Source organism: Branchiostoma lanceolatum, chromosome 16 (assembly GCF_035083965.1).
Source record: "Branchiostoma lanceolatum isolate klBraLanc5 chromosome 16, klBraLanc5.hap2, whole genome shotgun sequence".
Classification (NCBI taxonomy): Eukaryota; Metazoa; Chordata; class Leptocardii; order Amphioxiformes; family Branchiostomatidae; genus Branchiostoma; species Branchiostoma lanceolatum.
This window is the reverse complement of record NC_089737.1, coordinates 8486574-8502645: the sequence shown is the minus strand read 5'-3', so window position 1 is coordinate 8502645 and position 16072 is coordinate 8486574. Positions and strand designations below refer to the sequence as shown.

Sequence of the window (16072 nt, the reverse complement as noted above, 5' to 3'; positions counted from 1 at the left end):
TTGATCGCGGGAAATCGACACCTAGCCTAGCAACGTCGAACCACGATGGTAGGCAATCAACAAGTCGTTATGCAAATTGCGGAGCATTTATGGAATTTATGGTGTACTTAAACTGAAGTCTTAACAGTTGCCTCCATGGACTATATCAATACTGTTACATGAAATATTACTCAACACCAATAACGTCTGTACCCGAATTGTTCAGGTGTTTTAACACGGCACTCTTGACTCAGCACACAGGCATGCGGAAGTGGCTAGTTATAAGAATTACAGTGTACAACATTTCAATATCATACGCAACCATATAATGATTGTATAATGTAACTCCAAGCATTGTTTAAAGTTACATGAACGTAAAAAAACTATGTATTTATGTCAAGGTAGAGATTGCAATATAGCAGAATTGCTGATTGTGTTGGTAGAGATCCCAATCAGAGTCTGTACATTTAAAGATATTCCCTTAAAAGACAGTCAGAACTTTTCAATTTTGATTTTAGAGTAATGGATTGACTTGAAATTTAGGATTTATAGATGGGATACCACCCTAACACATTCCTAACATCCTGATTGTCATCTCTGTCGACAGAGACTTATCGCGATCCCTACCCGTAGAATCCGCAATTCTGCCAGATCGCAGTCTTCATATAATGAAAAAATTATACATAGTGATGATGCCACCAATACTCATACCAGCTACATTTACTTGTATTGTTACTGAATGACAATACAACAACAAACTTACATTTATAAACAATACAATACCACTCTTGGACTTAGGGTGCAACAGGTTAAAATCCCTTGGGGGGTTAAAATATCCTGATGGCTCCCCAAAGGTATGTGTGTCAGTAAAGCCAGTATTACCGACTATTTGTCACCACAGTGAGCAGAAAGAAAGCGTGACAATTTGCTGGATACCATAATTAGTACGTAGAAAGCTCTGGATATACCGGTTAGCATTATGTACCAGCACAAGACTTGCACCACCAACCAAGAGATCCTACTGGTAGATGTTAAGGGGCGTCTTCTTGGATGGGATGTAAAGATAGTGGCCACTGTTTGAGAAGAGCCAGACCTCGAGCATGTTTAAGATCATCCGCAATTATCGAAAAGAGTCTGGTCTTATGCAGTTTGTACCTAGTACTGTAAAACTGGTGTGCTATGCCTTAAGGCGGTTTACCTGTTATATGCGAAACAAAACAAAATGAAAATAACACATGTATATATCATATGGCAGGTCTTTACACATCAGACCTCATTAATATTAGATGGTTACTGTAGTTAGAATTCTTTAATCTAGAGTTTCATAATTGACAAAATAAAAGGTCTTAACTCATTTCTTTACCATTCAAGAAGTTGACATGTCAACATACATTTGTGTACACTACTGGTAGGTGTTCTGAGAAGTCGGCAACGTATACATTTCTATGTCTTGATATTTTTGTGTAAGTATGCAATGTATATACTGAGAGAAAATGCTGTTTCGATTAATACATTTTTTCCGTACAAGGAAATTCTACAACACTTTGAGGACATTTACTTATAATATCATATTTTTTGTGTTAAAATTGTACCAAACATTTCACATATTTCAGTAACACACATTGAAGATTCAAACACAACCTTGAAGCCTTGAGCATTTCATGGGTAAGTGCATGTTATTAGTGACCCAAATACTTCAGCCCACAACAAGCTACAACATGGCAACAATACAAAAACTAAAGCTATGGTGCAAATTTAAGGTGCAATGAGGCAAAATTGTTCTACGTGAAAATCTTGCACTAAACAGATGTCGTTTCTTACCCATTGAACCAGCTATCGTTGTCTCCCATGGTCCTTTTGCGGCGAGAAATAAGAACAAGAAAAAAGGAGAGCATTGAGCGATCGCACCGCAACCACAAGCGGAAAACCACTTGTGCGCTACATTATAATATGCTATCCAGAGAGGTCCAGCTGGCGGACCATACCATTTTCTACTCAGGGGATAAATTCAAATTTATCATAATTGCATTTTATAAGAAATAGTTGCAACAGAATTATTATGTGTGAGAAATTAAGAACAATTGCAAAGACAGTCTGAACAATATTACAATTGTCAATATTATATTTTCCCCATATAAATCTAACAAGAAACTTATAGCCACCCAGCCGCCCTCCCTATTAAGAAAGTTAGAGCTTCCAATCCGATTTTAAGTTCCCATCCAGTGGTAACCTGAATTTGTGTGAAGGGTCCTCTGAACAAACCCCTTTCCTTAGCCAAACACTCAAACCCACTCATCCGGTCTGTTGACGACAATGTCTCATGTAGATGTAGAAACAATTCAACATTGTAATTTTACATCAAACAAGTAACTGGTAAATAACATTTAAGACATTTTGTATAAATATGCCTAAATCATACTACAGTATATCTTATAGACAGCACAAAACAGAGGTCAACCGAAAAACTATGAAAAAGGCTATGTAATGACATACATTTGTATGCTCGACGTTGACTGGAATTTTAGTGTTTTACTGATTCGAGATGTGTATATAGGATGTGATACAAATTAAGTATTAACAGAAATACCACTCCAGTTCTTTTCAATGATGATAGTTTCAGTCTTTACAAAACTTGTTCAATTTCCCCCTGAAAAGTTTATCATCATAGTACTATTAGTACTATAACTAGATTTTAAAAGAACGCTTTCTGTGAATTTCAGTACTGAGATTTTTTCTCTCTCATCATATGCAAATGAAAGACACCATATTGAATTGAATTAAATATTTCTAAATGTAGTTTCTATTTGTTGGAATAAATTCTGTCATATTGTCAGAATCTCTTTCAAAAGTAGGTAAAAATTGTAACCACACTAAAACACAATACATACCCCCCTCCCCACTCAAAGTGAAAGCGTCTACCGTGAAATACAACGAGGGGTTATATTGTTATAACCTACAGGGTGACTGCCTACTATGGCTCCTATCACCATTACAATAAAAACTCTACACTCCCTCCCTGGCTAGTGTTTGGAGCCAAAGTAAACACAGAGGCTATTGAACTCAATAATGGGAGGGGCTTGGTATCAACCAGGTGAAATCTCAGGTACTTCAAAAGGTGATTAATGTGACAATGCAACTGTCTTCAACACCTGGGATAGAACAAGGCTCCTGTCATGGGTATTCTGAATAACATGGAGCTAGTCTTAAAGGCACCCAGAGCATATATGAGGCTTGACAACCGGAAATATTCTAGTTGCTGTAATCTACATGGTAATCTTTTAGTTTCACGCGCCTACTGTAAATACTGTAGACACCATAGCCCCGCCCACCTCCGTCAGAACGTAGAAATGCAAAATTAAAACTGTTGAAAATGCAAATATATGACTGACATGCAGTCACTCTCTCATTGGTCGAACCGCTAATTGAGATGGACAGTTAGGGTCAGTCTATCAGGGCTTGGATTTTCTATCAGCTCTTACCACACAACGACATCGTCTCTTTGCTCCTTTACTATCGATATGTAATATACCGTATAGTGTTATTGAAACTTATTATGAGTAGGAATGTCTAGAAATTGGAGTTTTTCAATTCAAGTTTCAAGCCTCATAAAATGCTCTGGATGCCTTTAAAGCTTTATTGCTATGTCAGATGTCAAGAAATACAAATGAATGTATATTATAAATTTGATTAGCATGAATTGAATACAATAAAAACTGCCCAAGAAGACCACTCAGAGGACTGATAAAATCTGGTCTATGTGGACAGGTGGTCACTATACACAGGATTCTTGATGCTTCAAGAGCTAGTGGGAAAAGTTATCTAAAATTGGTCACAAAGGCCAGGTGGTCCTTACGTAGAGGCAGCCACTTGGACAGGCTTGACTATGAAGTGCCATTCTTTTGTGATATCATATAGCATTGGAACATACCCTGTCATATTATAAAATCTTGGTGTTTTCTATGTTGTTAATTGTTTTTTCTGTGATAATTTCTTTCATACATGTAGGTGAACAGCCAAACTGAAATATTTTGTTTAAAACATTGCATTGGCTGTAACTGTTTCTTTTCCTATTTCATACTGTAGCAACATTACCTTCATTGTTTTTATTAGTCCCAGAAAAGGTTGTCTTCATACCAGTAACAGTTGTATCTTTCCTCTCCATCTAGGTTGCGTAGCTAGGGTATAATTTTCACCTCTTACATCAGTCTTACTCAAGTTACAGGGAGATGCAGGTCATTGACCCCTGAAACAGTTACAGTACTGTAAATGCATTTACGTTCGCATGGTTTTTATTTCGCGGTAGGGAGAAAATGGGGTGTTCGCGGTGGTTCGAAGTTCGTGTTTGAAACAGTAGTAGCGCTACAGTCATAGGTGGGCAAAAGGTGAATATAAAACCACCGTGAACATTTCTGCATTTACAGTAACTATGTTAGGGTGTGTGCTTGGAAATCAATTCAAAGCACTGTTCCAGAGTGCTTAAAAAAATAAAAGACATTAAGGTAAAGGAACAAATTAAAGTCTAGACTTTTTAGAAGACAGTCTATATATCTTCAACTGGATAGTTACAGACGAATGAGACAACCACCTGTTAGATCTAAGACAGCACAGAAGCTTAAAGGGGCATATTGTGACATGAACATAAAACAAAATTCTTTGTTTTTGATTATTTTTCTACATCATTAGTTGAATCAACCTTATTACACTGCACAGCAATATTCATCACGTAAGGATGCGACTTTGTAGTGTCGTGCGAACGTCTTGAAAAAATCATATACGCAATCCCCACCGCCGCTTGACTTGGCCGCCATCTTGTCCAACATTCCGACGAACCACCGAACACGCGATCGAATGCCCGACGTTCTGAAGTTTGTTTACTTGTGGTGATTTTCCTGTGACGCTCGAACTCCGACCATAACGGTCGATTCGGATTTTTCGTAGCGTTCTACGCTGGCTTATTTGCATATTAACTTGCGGGACGCAAGTTAACATGTAAATGAACCAGATTTTACACGTTTTGCGTTTTTCGTCGTTGATTCATGCTGGAAATGTGACAAAATGACGGGAATATGTTGGAATTAAGAAACAAATAAGTTACAAATGTGAATCTAAGTGTAGATCTTTCAAATTCTTACTATTTGTAGTTTTTGCCCACCGGATTCTACAATATGCCCCTTTAACTCAGGGTGGAAGGGTCATAGCGAAAAACGGCTAAAATAAAACCACAGCAAACATTTCAAGATTTACTGTACATCAGGACACACACACAAACATAAGTGCAATTTTCTGTTGCTGTTGTTGTTTAGAATGCTAAAAGCATTTTAGACAAACTTAAGTACCACTGTCTTATCTCCAAATCATCGTCTTGAAAAGGTGAAGATCCTACAACAGATAACACTTGACACAGATTAAGTAGAACAACATCTTTCTAAGCAAAGAGATTGGGTGACAAAATAAGGTTTACATACCACTCTGAAGAAAAGCAAGACTATAAGGTTTTTGATACACAGTTATTTTAGAAGACATTGTTTCTTTCTTAGTGTCTACAATATTTCTAATGGACCCATGGATCGAGAGGTTATGGGTCTGATTCCTGGCAAGACGTTGTGTCCTTGGTCATTGCACTTTACATTAATTAAGACTTTCTTTACTCCACCCAAGTGTAAATGAGTACCTGACTTCGGTTGGGGAGGTAAAAGGCGGTGGAAGGAGGGGGATGGGCTCCACCTTCCAATACCATGCCTGAGACACAGAGCCCATTACTTCTGGTCTCATTCATGATCATGTATTACTCTGAGTGGGTACCCTAAATGAGTGCGGACCCCAGAAATAAAAGGCTGCATGAACATGTGTTTATATTGGTGAAAAATTCCTTTCTAGCTAGCCCAACTGATCTCAAGCATCAAACTGATGAAAGCTTGTTTGTAACTGACGAAATTAGCAGGTACAAAGTTTGGTCGCCGCACGCGAGGTCGGATGTGCACAGGCATGCATTTTGAGTGATGCGGTCGTGCGCTTACAGCTGGAAAATGCCTTTCCTGGCCATGGGGTATAGCGAAGTGCAGTTTGTAATTGCTATAAACAGAAATTGTACTATGTAGTCAAGTTGTTGGCAATGTTTTTACGTAATCTAGGGTAAATGTTCTCCACATAGAATGAATCACCTTGGTGCATTTCCTATAGCTTCATTACAAACGCGCCCATGTGAAACACGTAATTTAGCATAGAAGTCTACGGGAAGAAAAAACTCATGAACGAGACCTTCTACAATGGACTCAAAAAGGTTATGAAACCTTTACCTACCTTACGCTACCATTCAAAATGTCAGTAGCGACCTTTTCAAAGGCTAAACACTAAATGATGAAGATAAGACGCAGGAAATACATTAAAGAGAATCCACAGAACAACTGAACTCGTGACCTTTTCAACCAGACTAAACATAAACCAAGGGAGAGCAAGTTAATGCGAAAGGTGGTTCCACTGAGTTAGACCGTAAAATTTGTAAGAGAACCGTGAAATCTGTCACCCTCCCCCACTGAGTTCCCAGACTCTCTAAATCTGGAAACTCTAGTCTATTTATTGTTTGGTTGTGGTAATTATCACCTACAATGGGTTGCAGCAATGCAGGAAAATGCGAAATTGCACAAACCATAATTAAACCAACATTTCCGTATTAGAGTTACCAAGGACGTTAAACCTCCTTGGAGTTACCAACAATGAGAGAAAATGTGTGAAAACACTTTAAATCTCTTTACACTCTAGTTTCTAAAAATAGCATAACCTTTTTACAATCTTTCATTCTTTTAAAAAGCTGAGAAAAGAAATGCCTGAAGCCGCCATACTGTGAGTCCCAGGTACGCATTGTACATGCAGATTATGATTTTTTTTCTTTTCGGTCAATTCAACTTTCATATATACAGAATCTTTCTAGAACCGATCCAAATAAACTGAGGACCCTTTTTTTCTCAGAAGTCAGAACCTATCTTTCAAAACTTCCCAATGAATTACCCCCATATGATTTAGACCATACCACAAAGGGTCGTCATAGGACTGTTTTGGATAAATTGTTTCCAATTTCTCCTTTCTACATGTATATGAAACAGTTGCCATGTACCATGTGCAAGGAGTAAGTTTTCATTTATCTACACAATGTAAAAAAAGTCACACGTTTGATACAAATAGAACAGAAAGCAATGCATAATTTCTTTTTATCCCTCTATGTATAATGGACTAGCCAATGAAGACTACTTGTCCAACAGACAACCTGGTCAGTTCATTTTGGTCTCGGGGGACAGGACATAATTTTGGCAGGTTCAAAACGTTTCTCAGCACCAAACACCAACCACCTACTGCAAAGTGCTGAATCCATTATACTATTAATACCTAGAATAACTGCAAAATTACAATCTGTAAAATTTATGAAGAAGGCTTTACTATGTAATTCTTGATTAATTCTAGCTATTTCAACAATCACTTGACTTAATGTCAACAACATTTCATCATCGCAAATATTTCATCACTAACATATGAGACAGTGATGTTTGTTCCCATCGATAAGATTAAATGTAGTGAACTACACATATTTCTTTTTTTCCCAAACCGCTATATTAGATGGATTTACAGTATCTAATGTAATCAACTGTTAATCCCTTGTTAATCCCTTTTAATCAGTGCTGTATAAGTTTTTAACAACATGGTAATCCCTCAATGCACACGGAACAGACAGGAACTATTGTACCTCAAACACTGTGGCTTAATTGAAAGACTACTGTAACAGTATATCATTTTCAAGGTATTCTATCTGGTAACAGATGAAAATGCTTACTCTCCAAGCAGAGGAGTTAGGGTCCGGCAGGTTTTTGACGTGTTTTTAGGTGTTTTTGTTGGGCTTTCTACTTTGTCATGGTTTTTCTGTCTAGCCAACGTGTGGTTTTTATTGGTCTCACACTTACCTTGTTCCTCATGACCTCAATGAAATTAACAACCTGAAGGTGAATTTGAGCTTCTTTTGAATAGACGAATATTAAAACAAACAAATAAACAAACAAACACATCAATCTATCATGCAACCTTACCACGACTGTGACCTAAATTGCCCTCAAACTTTGTGTTGGTGGCACAGAAAGGGTGTAAAAAAAAAAAAACTAGGGCAAACTTGACTGTTTGAGACACTCCCTAGCCTTCATTTTCATTGATCATATAAATACAACTCCCCATGCTTGTCAATGTCAGTCAGATGTACTGTATTGTACAATATTCCCAATGGTATCTCTTTTTCGTTTGACCCATACAAGTCCCATACAATACAAAACTCATTTATGCTATAAACTATGATAATAACTAAAAACTTTGATTGACTTTGATGAAGGTTAGACATCCAGGAAATAAAATATGGACTGTTTCAAAATTCTATCCAGTTGTTTGAAAATAATATGTATTGAGTAACTGACTGTGTCTTTTGGGGTATGATTGACTTTACCCAAGAACTGGAAACGTTTTTCCAACAGAAGCAACGTTTACCAAGATGATATAATATTGACTCGGAAACTTAGTTTGCCAGCGCCCAATTAGGACGAAGAGGTTTGAGTAGCAAAGCTGCGTGTCCAACCAAACAAAGGAACCACAGAACGTGACCCTCGACCCATGACCTCCTCAATGTAGGTCGCTCGACCTCGACACAGTCACGTCCAAACTGTGGCGTCGGGGATTTTCTCGCCTTCTAAAGATATCTCGTAGACAAACACGGCGTAAGTTTCTTGCGTGATCCGAAAGAAGCCGCTAAAACCGCGAAATCTCCGTAGCTAACTCTCTCTTGAAAAGAAGTGCCACCACTGTATTTAGTAACAATAGAGAAGTGGGAGGGGGTGAAAGTCTGGGCCATTGTAGGTGAGAATGTGTGTGTGACTTTTTCACAGGTGCGGGCAGGTATTTAGGAGGAGAGGGCAGGTGGAGATAAGAGTCTTAACGACGTCTCAAGACAACACTCAACATCCAAATCTTGCTACTAAAAAAAGACTATGGAATTCAGCCCAGCAAAAGCCAGTGGCGGCGGCACGGGGGGGGCAGGGGGGGCGGCCGCCCCCCCGAAAAATATGTTGGGGGGGCGACGCCCCCCGTCGCCCCCCCAAAAATTCAAGCTGAAACCTTGTGGATTTTTTTCAATAAAATCCACCGCAAATGCCCATAGAGGATCATAGCGTGCGACATTATTGCAGCGGCACGCGGCGTCGCGCGGAAACGTGTGTGACCCCGTTCTCTTCCGTGTTGCGAACTATTTGGCTTCTTCCGGGTATGCGGGAGAAGTCATGTGACTCGACAACGGACCAAATATAGAAGAAAATCTGTCGGCGCACGTCGGAGTCCTTCGGAAGCTCTCGGGAAAAGTCCTAAATTCCCAGAGGCCTGTGCGGTCCGGGAAAGTTTTCTTTAGCGACGCCCGGACGGAATGCCGACATGGCTCCGAAAAGGAAAGCGAAAGCAGAGAGTTCGTCTAGGAAGAAAGCGACAATCTTGTCATTTTTCACTCGTGGTCCTCAGGAAACGATCAGCAACAACAAGAACGCCAATGAATCTCCAAGGGGCCAGCTTCAAGACAAGGTAAAATTGTAGTTTGTTTTTTGGTAATTCTACATGGCGGGATAATGCGCGAGCAGCTGTTTTTGACCCCCCTGACAGAAATGTGAATATCTCTTTATCTGTGTTTTCCTCTATGATGCCACTTCGATGCCGATCCAAAGCGCCATTTCCGACAAATTTTGTTAGCGGCTTTGCGATACCTAACATCGCGCTAGTAGGATCATGAGGATTAAACTGTTGGAATGAATATTAGATCATGTCTACACTCTTGTTCTCGAAGATTTTACATAATTGTTTACAGATGTAGGGTGGCTCTTCCATACGACCACGTGTGGACAGTACCATAAACTTCCTGTTGCGTGCACATATTGCTACATCCAAATGTGTTCCCAATAGAATAACATTACCGCGGCTCTCATACTCCCTGCTTCGTAATGTGACAGATAAGATCGGATATCTGTTGATACAAGTCCGATGATACAAGTAATTAGCGTTTCCTCAGAGGGGCGTCCGAAAGGGGCTGTCGCCTAGAAAAAATACAGTCGGCGCCTTTCGCATACGTTGACCTCATTAAAAGCCCGTTTTTAAAGACTCGAGTCCGTCTTTCCTTACTTACTTTTTTCTATGAAATGAGGAACAAAGGTGAAGTGCATATCTTTTTGAAACTGAACTACATATATCTCTATTTGTTAACCACATGTGTATGAGCTACTAAAAATAAAACTGCTTGGGGGAAGGGGGTTAAAGCAGATATATCAATATCAATAAAATGTAGCCAGGCCAGACCGCGTCTTCTTGGTACAAGATCCTTCGCGCGAAACGATATCGACCCCTTTTTAATGCCACTTTACGACAAGGTCACTCCCAACAGAATGGAATCTAAGTCGATGTTTTTCATTCACATAATTAGTGGTGAAAAGTTGCAGGTTGTTTTCTCACACTCTCCTATGTGGCCCTTAGGTCCTGGCTACGCCAGTGAGTTTCCCTGCGACCCCCAAGTCATCAGAAACGGAGAAAGCGCAGTCCACATCCTCCACGCCACCGGAGACAGAGATGGAGAAAGCGCAGTCCACATCCTCCACGCCACCGGAGACAGAGATGGAGAAAGCGCAGTCCACATCCTCCACGCCACCGGAGACAGAGATGGTGAAAGCGCAGTCCACATCCTCCACGCCACCGGAGACAGAGATGGAGAAAGCGCAGTCCACAGCCTCCACGCCACCGGAGACAGAGATGGTGAAAGCGCAGTCCACATCCTCCACGCCACCGGAGACAGAGATGGAGAAAGCGCAGTCCACGTCCTCCACGCCACCGGAGACAGAGATGGAGAAAGCGCAGTCCACATCCTCCACTCCATCGGAGACAGAGATGGAGAAAGCGCAGTCCACATCCTCCACTCCATCGGAGACAGAGATGGAGAAAGCGCAGTCCACAGCCTCCACGCCACCGGAGACAGAGATGGTGAAAGCGCAGTCCACATCCTCCACGCCACCGGAGACAGAGATGGAGAAAGCGCAGTCCACGTCCTCCACGCCACCGGAGACAGAGATGGAGAAAGCGCAGTCCACATCCTCCACTCCATCGGAGACAGAGATGGAGAAAGCGCAGTCCACATCCTCCACGCCACCGGAGACAGAGATGGAGAAAGCGCAGCTGACAACATCCGAGTCTTCCGAGACAGAAGAGAGACAGTCTGCAACGTCCAAGTCTGCTGACTGTGACTGCAAAGGATGTGCCGCCACAGGTCCTACTGCGTTCCAGCCCAAGGATGATGCTGTTCTCAGCGCCTTTAAGAGAGGGGGTAGAAGATTCCTCAGCGACTGGTATGAGGATCGCGAGTGGATCACCTTGTGCACAAAACAGAATAAAGTGTTCTGTGCCCCCTGTCGCTATGCCAAACAGAACAAGCTCATCACATTTTCAGGCCACAAAGAAAATGCCTTCACAACAACAGGTTTTAACAATTACAAGAAAGGGCCCGAGAAGTTTGACACCCACGAGGGGTCAGATGCACACGGAGAAGCTGTCATGAAGTGCACTGCCCTTACTGGCCAATCGATCGTAAGTCAGCTTAACTCCCAGGTTGCTGAACAACAACAACTTCATCGGAATGGCCTCATAAAACAGATATCAGCCTTGAGGTATCTGTTAAGGCAAGGGCTTCCTATAAGAGGTCATCATGATAAGGATGGGAATCTGTATCACCTACTTCAAACTTGGGCAGAAGATAATGAAGTGGTTCGTTCATGGCTGCAACAAGGGCGCTTCATGTCTCATGACCACATCAATGAACTGATCACTCTCATGGGTCATGACGTCTTGAGGTCGGTGCTCGCGCGCATAAAGGCCAACGACCCAGCATGGTTTGCCCTTATCGCTGACGAAGCGACGGACGTGGCATGCAATGAACAGCTGAACATAAGTGTTCGTTACGTGGACTATGATTACAATGTCCACGAGGATAGTCTTGGCCTGTACAGGCTAACTTCAACCGACGCCGCCACTATCACCGCAGCCATCAAGGACACACTTCTCCGGACAGGCCTCCCACTTAAACTCTGTCGCGGACAAGCCTACGATGGGGCTGCGAACATGAAGGGACATCGTTCTGGGGTCGCAACTCGGATCAAGACAGAGGAGCCTGCAGCTGTCCCTGTGCATTGCTGGGCCCACTCGCTCAACCTGTGCCTGCAAGACACCTGCAGGCAGATAGCGGTCCTGCGTGATGCACTAGACCTAGCAAGGGAGATTGATAGGCTCATCAACTATTCACCAAAGAGAAAGACACTATTCAACATTAACCAACAGGCATCTGGAGACGAGACACCAAGTTCCATCAAGCCCCTGTGTCCCACACGCTGGACTGTACGGACAGCAGCAATAGAAAGCATCTTGAGTAATTACACCACCCTCATGGACACCATGCAAGAGGTCAACGCAACAACGCGAGACGAATATGGGCTGAAAGCGGGAGGTGTCCTCGCAGCACTGGAGAAGTTCAACACGTTGTTCGCCCTGCGTCTAGGCCAGTTGCTTTTTTCGTCTGCAGAGGAAGTGTCCACAACTTTGCAGACGAAGGACTTGAGCGTACAAGAGGCGGTCGGTAGTGTGGAATCACTGAAGACATACTATCGCCGACAGAGAAAGGAAGAGGCATTTGACTCTTTCTATATGCTTACGGAGCAGGCTGCTAGAGAGCTGAACATCGGTGAGCCAACCCTACCACGCTACCGACGACAGCCAAGGCGCCTAGACGATGGAAGTGAACCACACAGACCCGCCGGTCCAAAGGAGTTCTATCGTCAGGTTTACTTCCAGGCATGCGACCTACTGACAGGAGAGCTCACGGAGAGGTTCGACCAGGAGTTCCTCAAGCCAGTTGTTGCCATGGAGCGGGTACTAATAAATGCAGCAAATGGCAATGACGTCTCAAACCACGTGGATGAAGTGATGACCTCTGTCTTTGGCAAAGACTTAGATCGCCCTAAGCTTACACGCCATCTCGCCATGCTCCAAGACGTGATTCACCAGGCCCTTCCCGAGGTGAAGAAGGTCACAAGTATCAGAACCATCTGTTCCGCAATGTCCACTGATGCACACCGGGTTACATTTTCACAAACACACAAATTGCTCAGACTATATCTAACGGTTCCTATCACTTCAGCTACATCCGAGAGGGCATTCTCATCATTGAAGAGACTGCTCACATACCTCCGCTCAACAATGACGGAACAGAGGCTGAACAATTGTATGCTCCCACATGTTCACAAGGACATTGTTGACGACATGGACTTGAACGCCATTGCGACTGAGTTTGTCTCTCTGAATCAAGAGCGAATGCGCTACTTCGGAAAGTAGACAATGATTTAACATGCCAAGAACTTTCCGGCCTCCACGCTTTTCATTGTTTTATGCATATTGTGTAGTCTTTGTATAGTTTATTTTATTGTTTATGATATAACGTTAACAGTACACAATCTATGTCTGTGTGATAGTTATGCATCACTCCTATAACCTTAAGATGGAATTATGTACATGCCATGTAGCCTAGATGAATTTATTTTGCAGTTTTATATTTCTATATGGGTTACCTTTACCTAGTCCCATCCTCATGCCTGAGGGTCGGGGGCTATGGTAGCGTCCAGTACCAGCCTCCTCCACTCCCGCCTGTGGATACCTTATGGTTACTTCACGTCTATTGCAACGTTTAAGCATAAGACGCTCTGCATGTCGGGATCGTGTGGCACATGGACCGCCATCTTGGAATCGGCTTGTTGTGATGTTTCCGACTTACCTGTTCTAAAATCTATATTTTCACCCATGACAAGTTAACTTTACACCGTATTTGAAGGTACCATTGTTTAAGAAAGCTACTCGTTACCTTTGATGCTTCTTGATAGTGATTAGTTACGTGATTACTTGCCGATGTAACGGGCGATGCGATCTTATTGTGGTCCGGGAAAGAAAGCTAAGCGCCTTCGCTCTGACGTAACTTCCAACTTCCAAATTATTCACGGTTGAACGTATCTATATTATATAATAAACAGTTATTTGTACGTTTTATAAATGTGTGGTGAGCTGTCTATTGTATAGTAAGATGTTAGGAACAGGAACATGTAAGTTATACAGTACAAAGCTTATCGGCATAACAGAAAAAACAAACAGATATTCCAGAACCAAACTTTAAACGTCAAGACTTTCAACAAACACAATGCATCTGTAGCCCACATTATGATTTTACAAGTCGTGTCAGAGTCTGAAAAAGAGAACAAGACATAAAGTTAAATCAGTTGTATATTTGTAGATAGAAATACAGCAAATGTCCTTGCGACCTGACTTCGTACAAGACGCGTGAACTTCCGTGGAATTGCGTCAAATACCCGTCGAAGGTCACGCCTTTCCCATTCCACTACACGGCGATCACGCTGCTACCTATTAATTCAATTCGTGTAATGCCGTAATTGAAATATCGTGCCAAATGTATTTAATAGTAAGACTGAAAAGGCAACAAAACACACATAATGTAGAAAGATCTGTTTCCCGATGTTTTTATCTATGAACTTCGTCGCAGCGAGGTCACCGCCCTAGAGGGCCCGGTATAAATTTAGCTAAGTATACGCGCAAAACTTGCTCCTCGAAATGCAGGAAATAACGTTTCAGAGCGTCTAGATTCCAAAATTTTCCCGGGGGAGCATTCCCCCGGACCCCCCTAGAATGGTCGCGCCTTCGGCGCGACGCCTCGCGCCTTCGGCGCTCGTTTCGTAGATACAGAATAAATAACTCGCCCCCCCATTCGAAAATTCGTGCCGCCGCCTCTGAAAGCAATACCTTGTAGTAAAGAACTTTCTATATAGTATTACATATGGTTAGCTGGAAAAAACATTCCTTTGATAGTTGCTTAATGTGGGCCAGACACGTGCCTCTTTTGTGTCGAACCTGCACTTCACTTTTGAATGACAGAAAGAGCGAAGAATGGCCGTCTCAAGGGTTTAACAGAGTAGGTCACGGACATTTCTTCAAAAGGACATCCGAAACCCTTCCTCCTTGCTAAATAAAGGACTGATACTTTGAAAACTGAGACCCATGCACGAAAATAGAACCAGTCCTGTTCTCTCCGAGTTCTAAAGTGGTCAGTCATGGCCATTTTCTCGACAGGATATCCAAAACCCCTCTTCCTTGCTAAATAAAGGACTGACACTTTGAAAACGGAGAAAACAGAAAAAAAAAATTTCCCTAAGTACGTGGTAAATTGTTCTACTGTAGGTCAAAGACGTTTTCACAAAAGGATATCCGAAACTGGTCCTCCCAATGCTAAATGAGGAATAATTGATACTTGGAAAACTGAGACATGTGCACGAAAATAAACCCTGACTTCCACCTGAGTTGTAACTTGTAGAGAGGTCCTTGTGGTGTTTCAATTTTGCAGAGCTCAACAGTTTTCGTGTTTGCTTTAGATGTAGGTCAAGAGATGTGTCAACGTTCTTGCCCAGAATTACACTTTTGAAAGTTGAGGTGAGGAGAACTGTTGAAAAAACTATCCAAAAAAAACTGTAAAAGAAAAAAAGCTATGGTGATAAAAAGACACTGCTACATGATCAGCTAAGGGAAAAGATGGTCTTGACATTGCAATACAAAATGTAGTTTCGCAAACCTGAATAGATTTGACTGAATTTCTGAAGAAAAGAATTGTCATCATACTAGGTTTTATAACATTTTTGTACATGTAAGATTATTACAGCAATAGAAGAAATGCTCTTCGGTCTAGAAGCCCGAAGATGACTCCCCCAGGAAGTGTATCACCCACCCTACATGTACGTTATGATTGGCCAGACAGAACTGAAGACACTAAGAGTCCAGCAGTTCACTTACCTGGGGAGCACCATCTCCCCTAGATCTGCTGCAAAAATTGACAAGGAGGTTGATAACAGACCGCAAAGCCACAAAAACCAGCATCCGAAAGAAACTTCTGTGGTTGCTCCGAACTTTCTACACTTAAGTTAAAACTACAAAAGGACTGAAA

At 41.9% G+C, this 16072-nt stretch overlaps 2 protein-coding genes across 7 annotated transcripts in view; one reads left to right on the top strand and one right to left on the bottom strand.

Annotated features, from left to right (window-relative positions):
* Nucleotides 1–16072, bottom strand: part of LOC136422031 (serine/threonine-protein kinase 33-like) — a 51654-nt gene that overhangs the window by 20647 nt on the left and 14935 nt on the right. The window contains exon 2 of one of the 6 annotated variants that reach the window (XM_066409647.1): nucleotides 1801–1833. The exons of the other annotated variants lie outside the window; for them this stretch is intronic. Within the exon in view, the coding sequence (XP_066265744.1) occupies nucleotides 1801–1829 (29 nt within the window). The 5' untranslated portion in view covers nucleotides 1830–1833. The remainder of the gene's footprint in view (nucleotides 1–1800; nucleotides 1834–16072) is intronic. 6 annotated transcript variants of the gene reach the window in all.
* On the top strand, nucleotides 9104–14824 carry LOC136422060 (zinc finger MYM-type protein 1-like). The gene has a single exon (XM_066409694.1). It carries the CDS (start codon nucleotides 10606–10608, stop codon nucleotides 13408–13410), a length of 2805 nt encoding a protein of 934 aa, XP_066265791.1. The 5' UTR covers nucleotides 9104–10605; the 3' UTR covers nucleotides 13411–14824.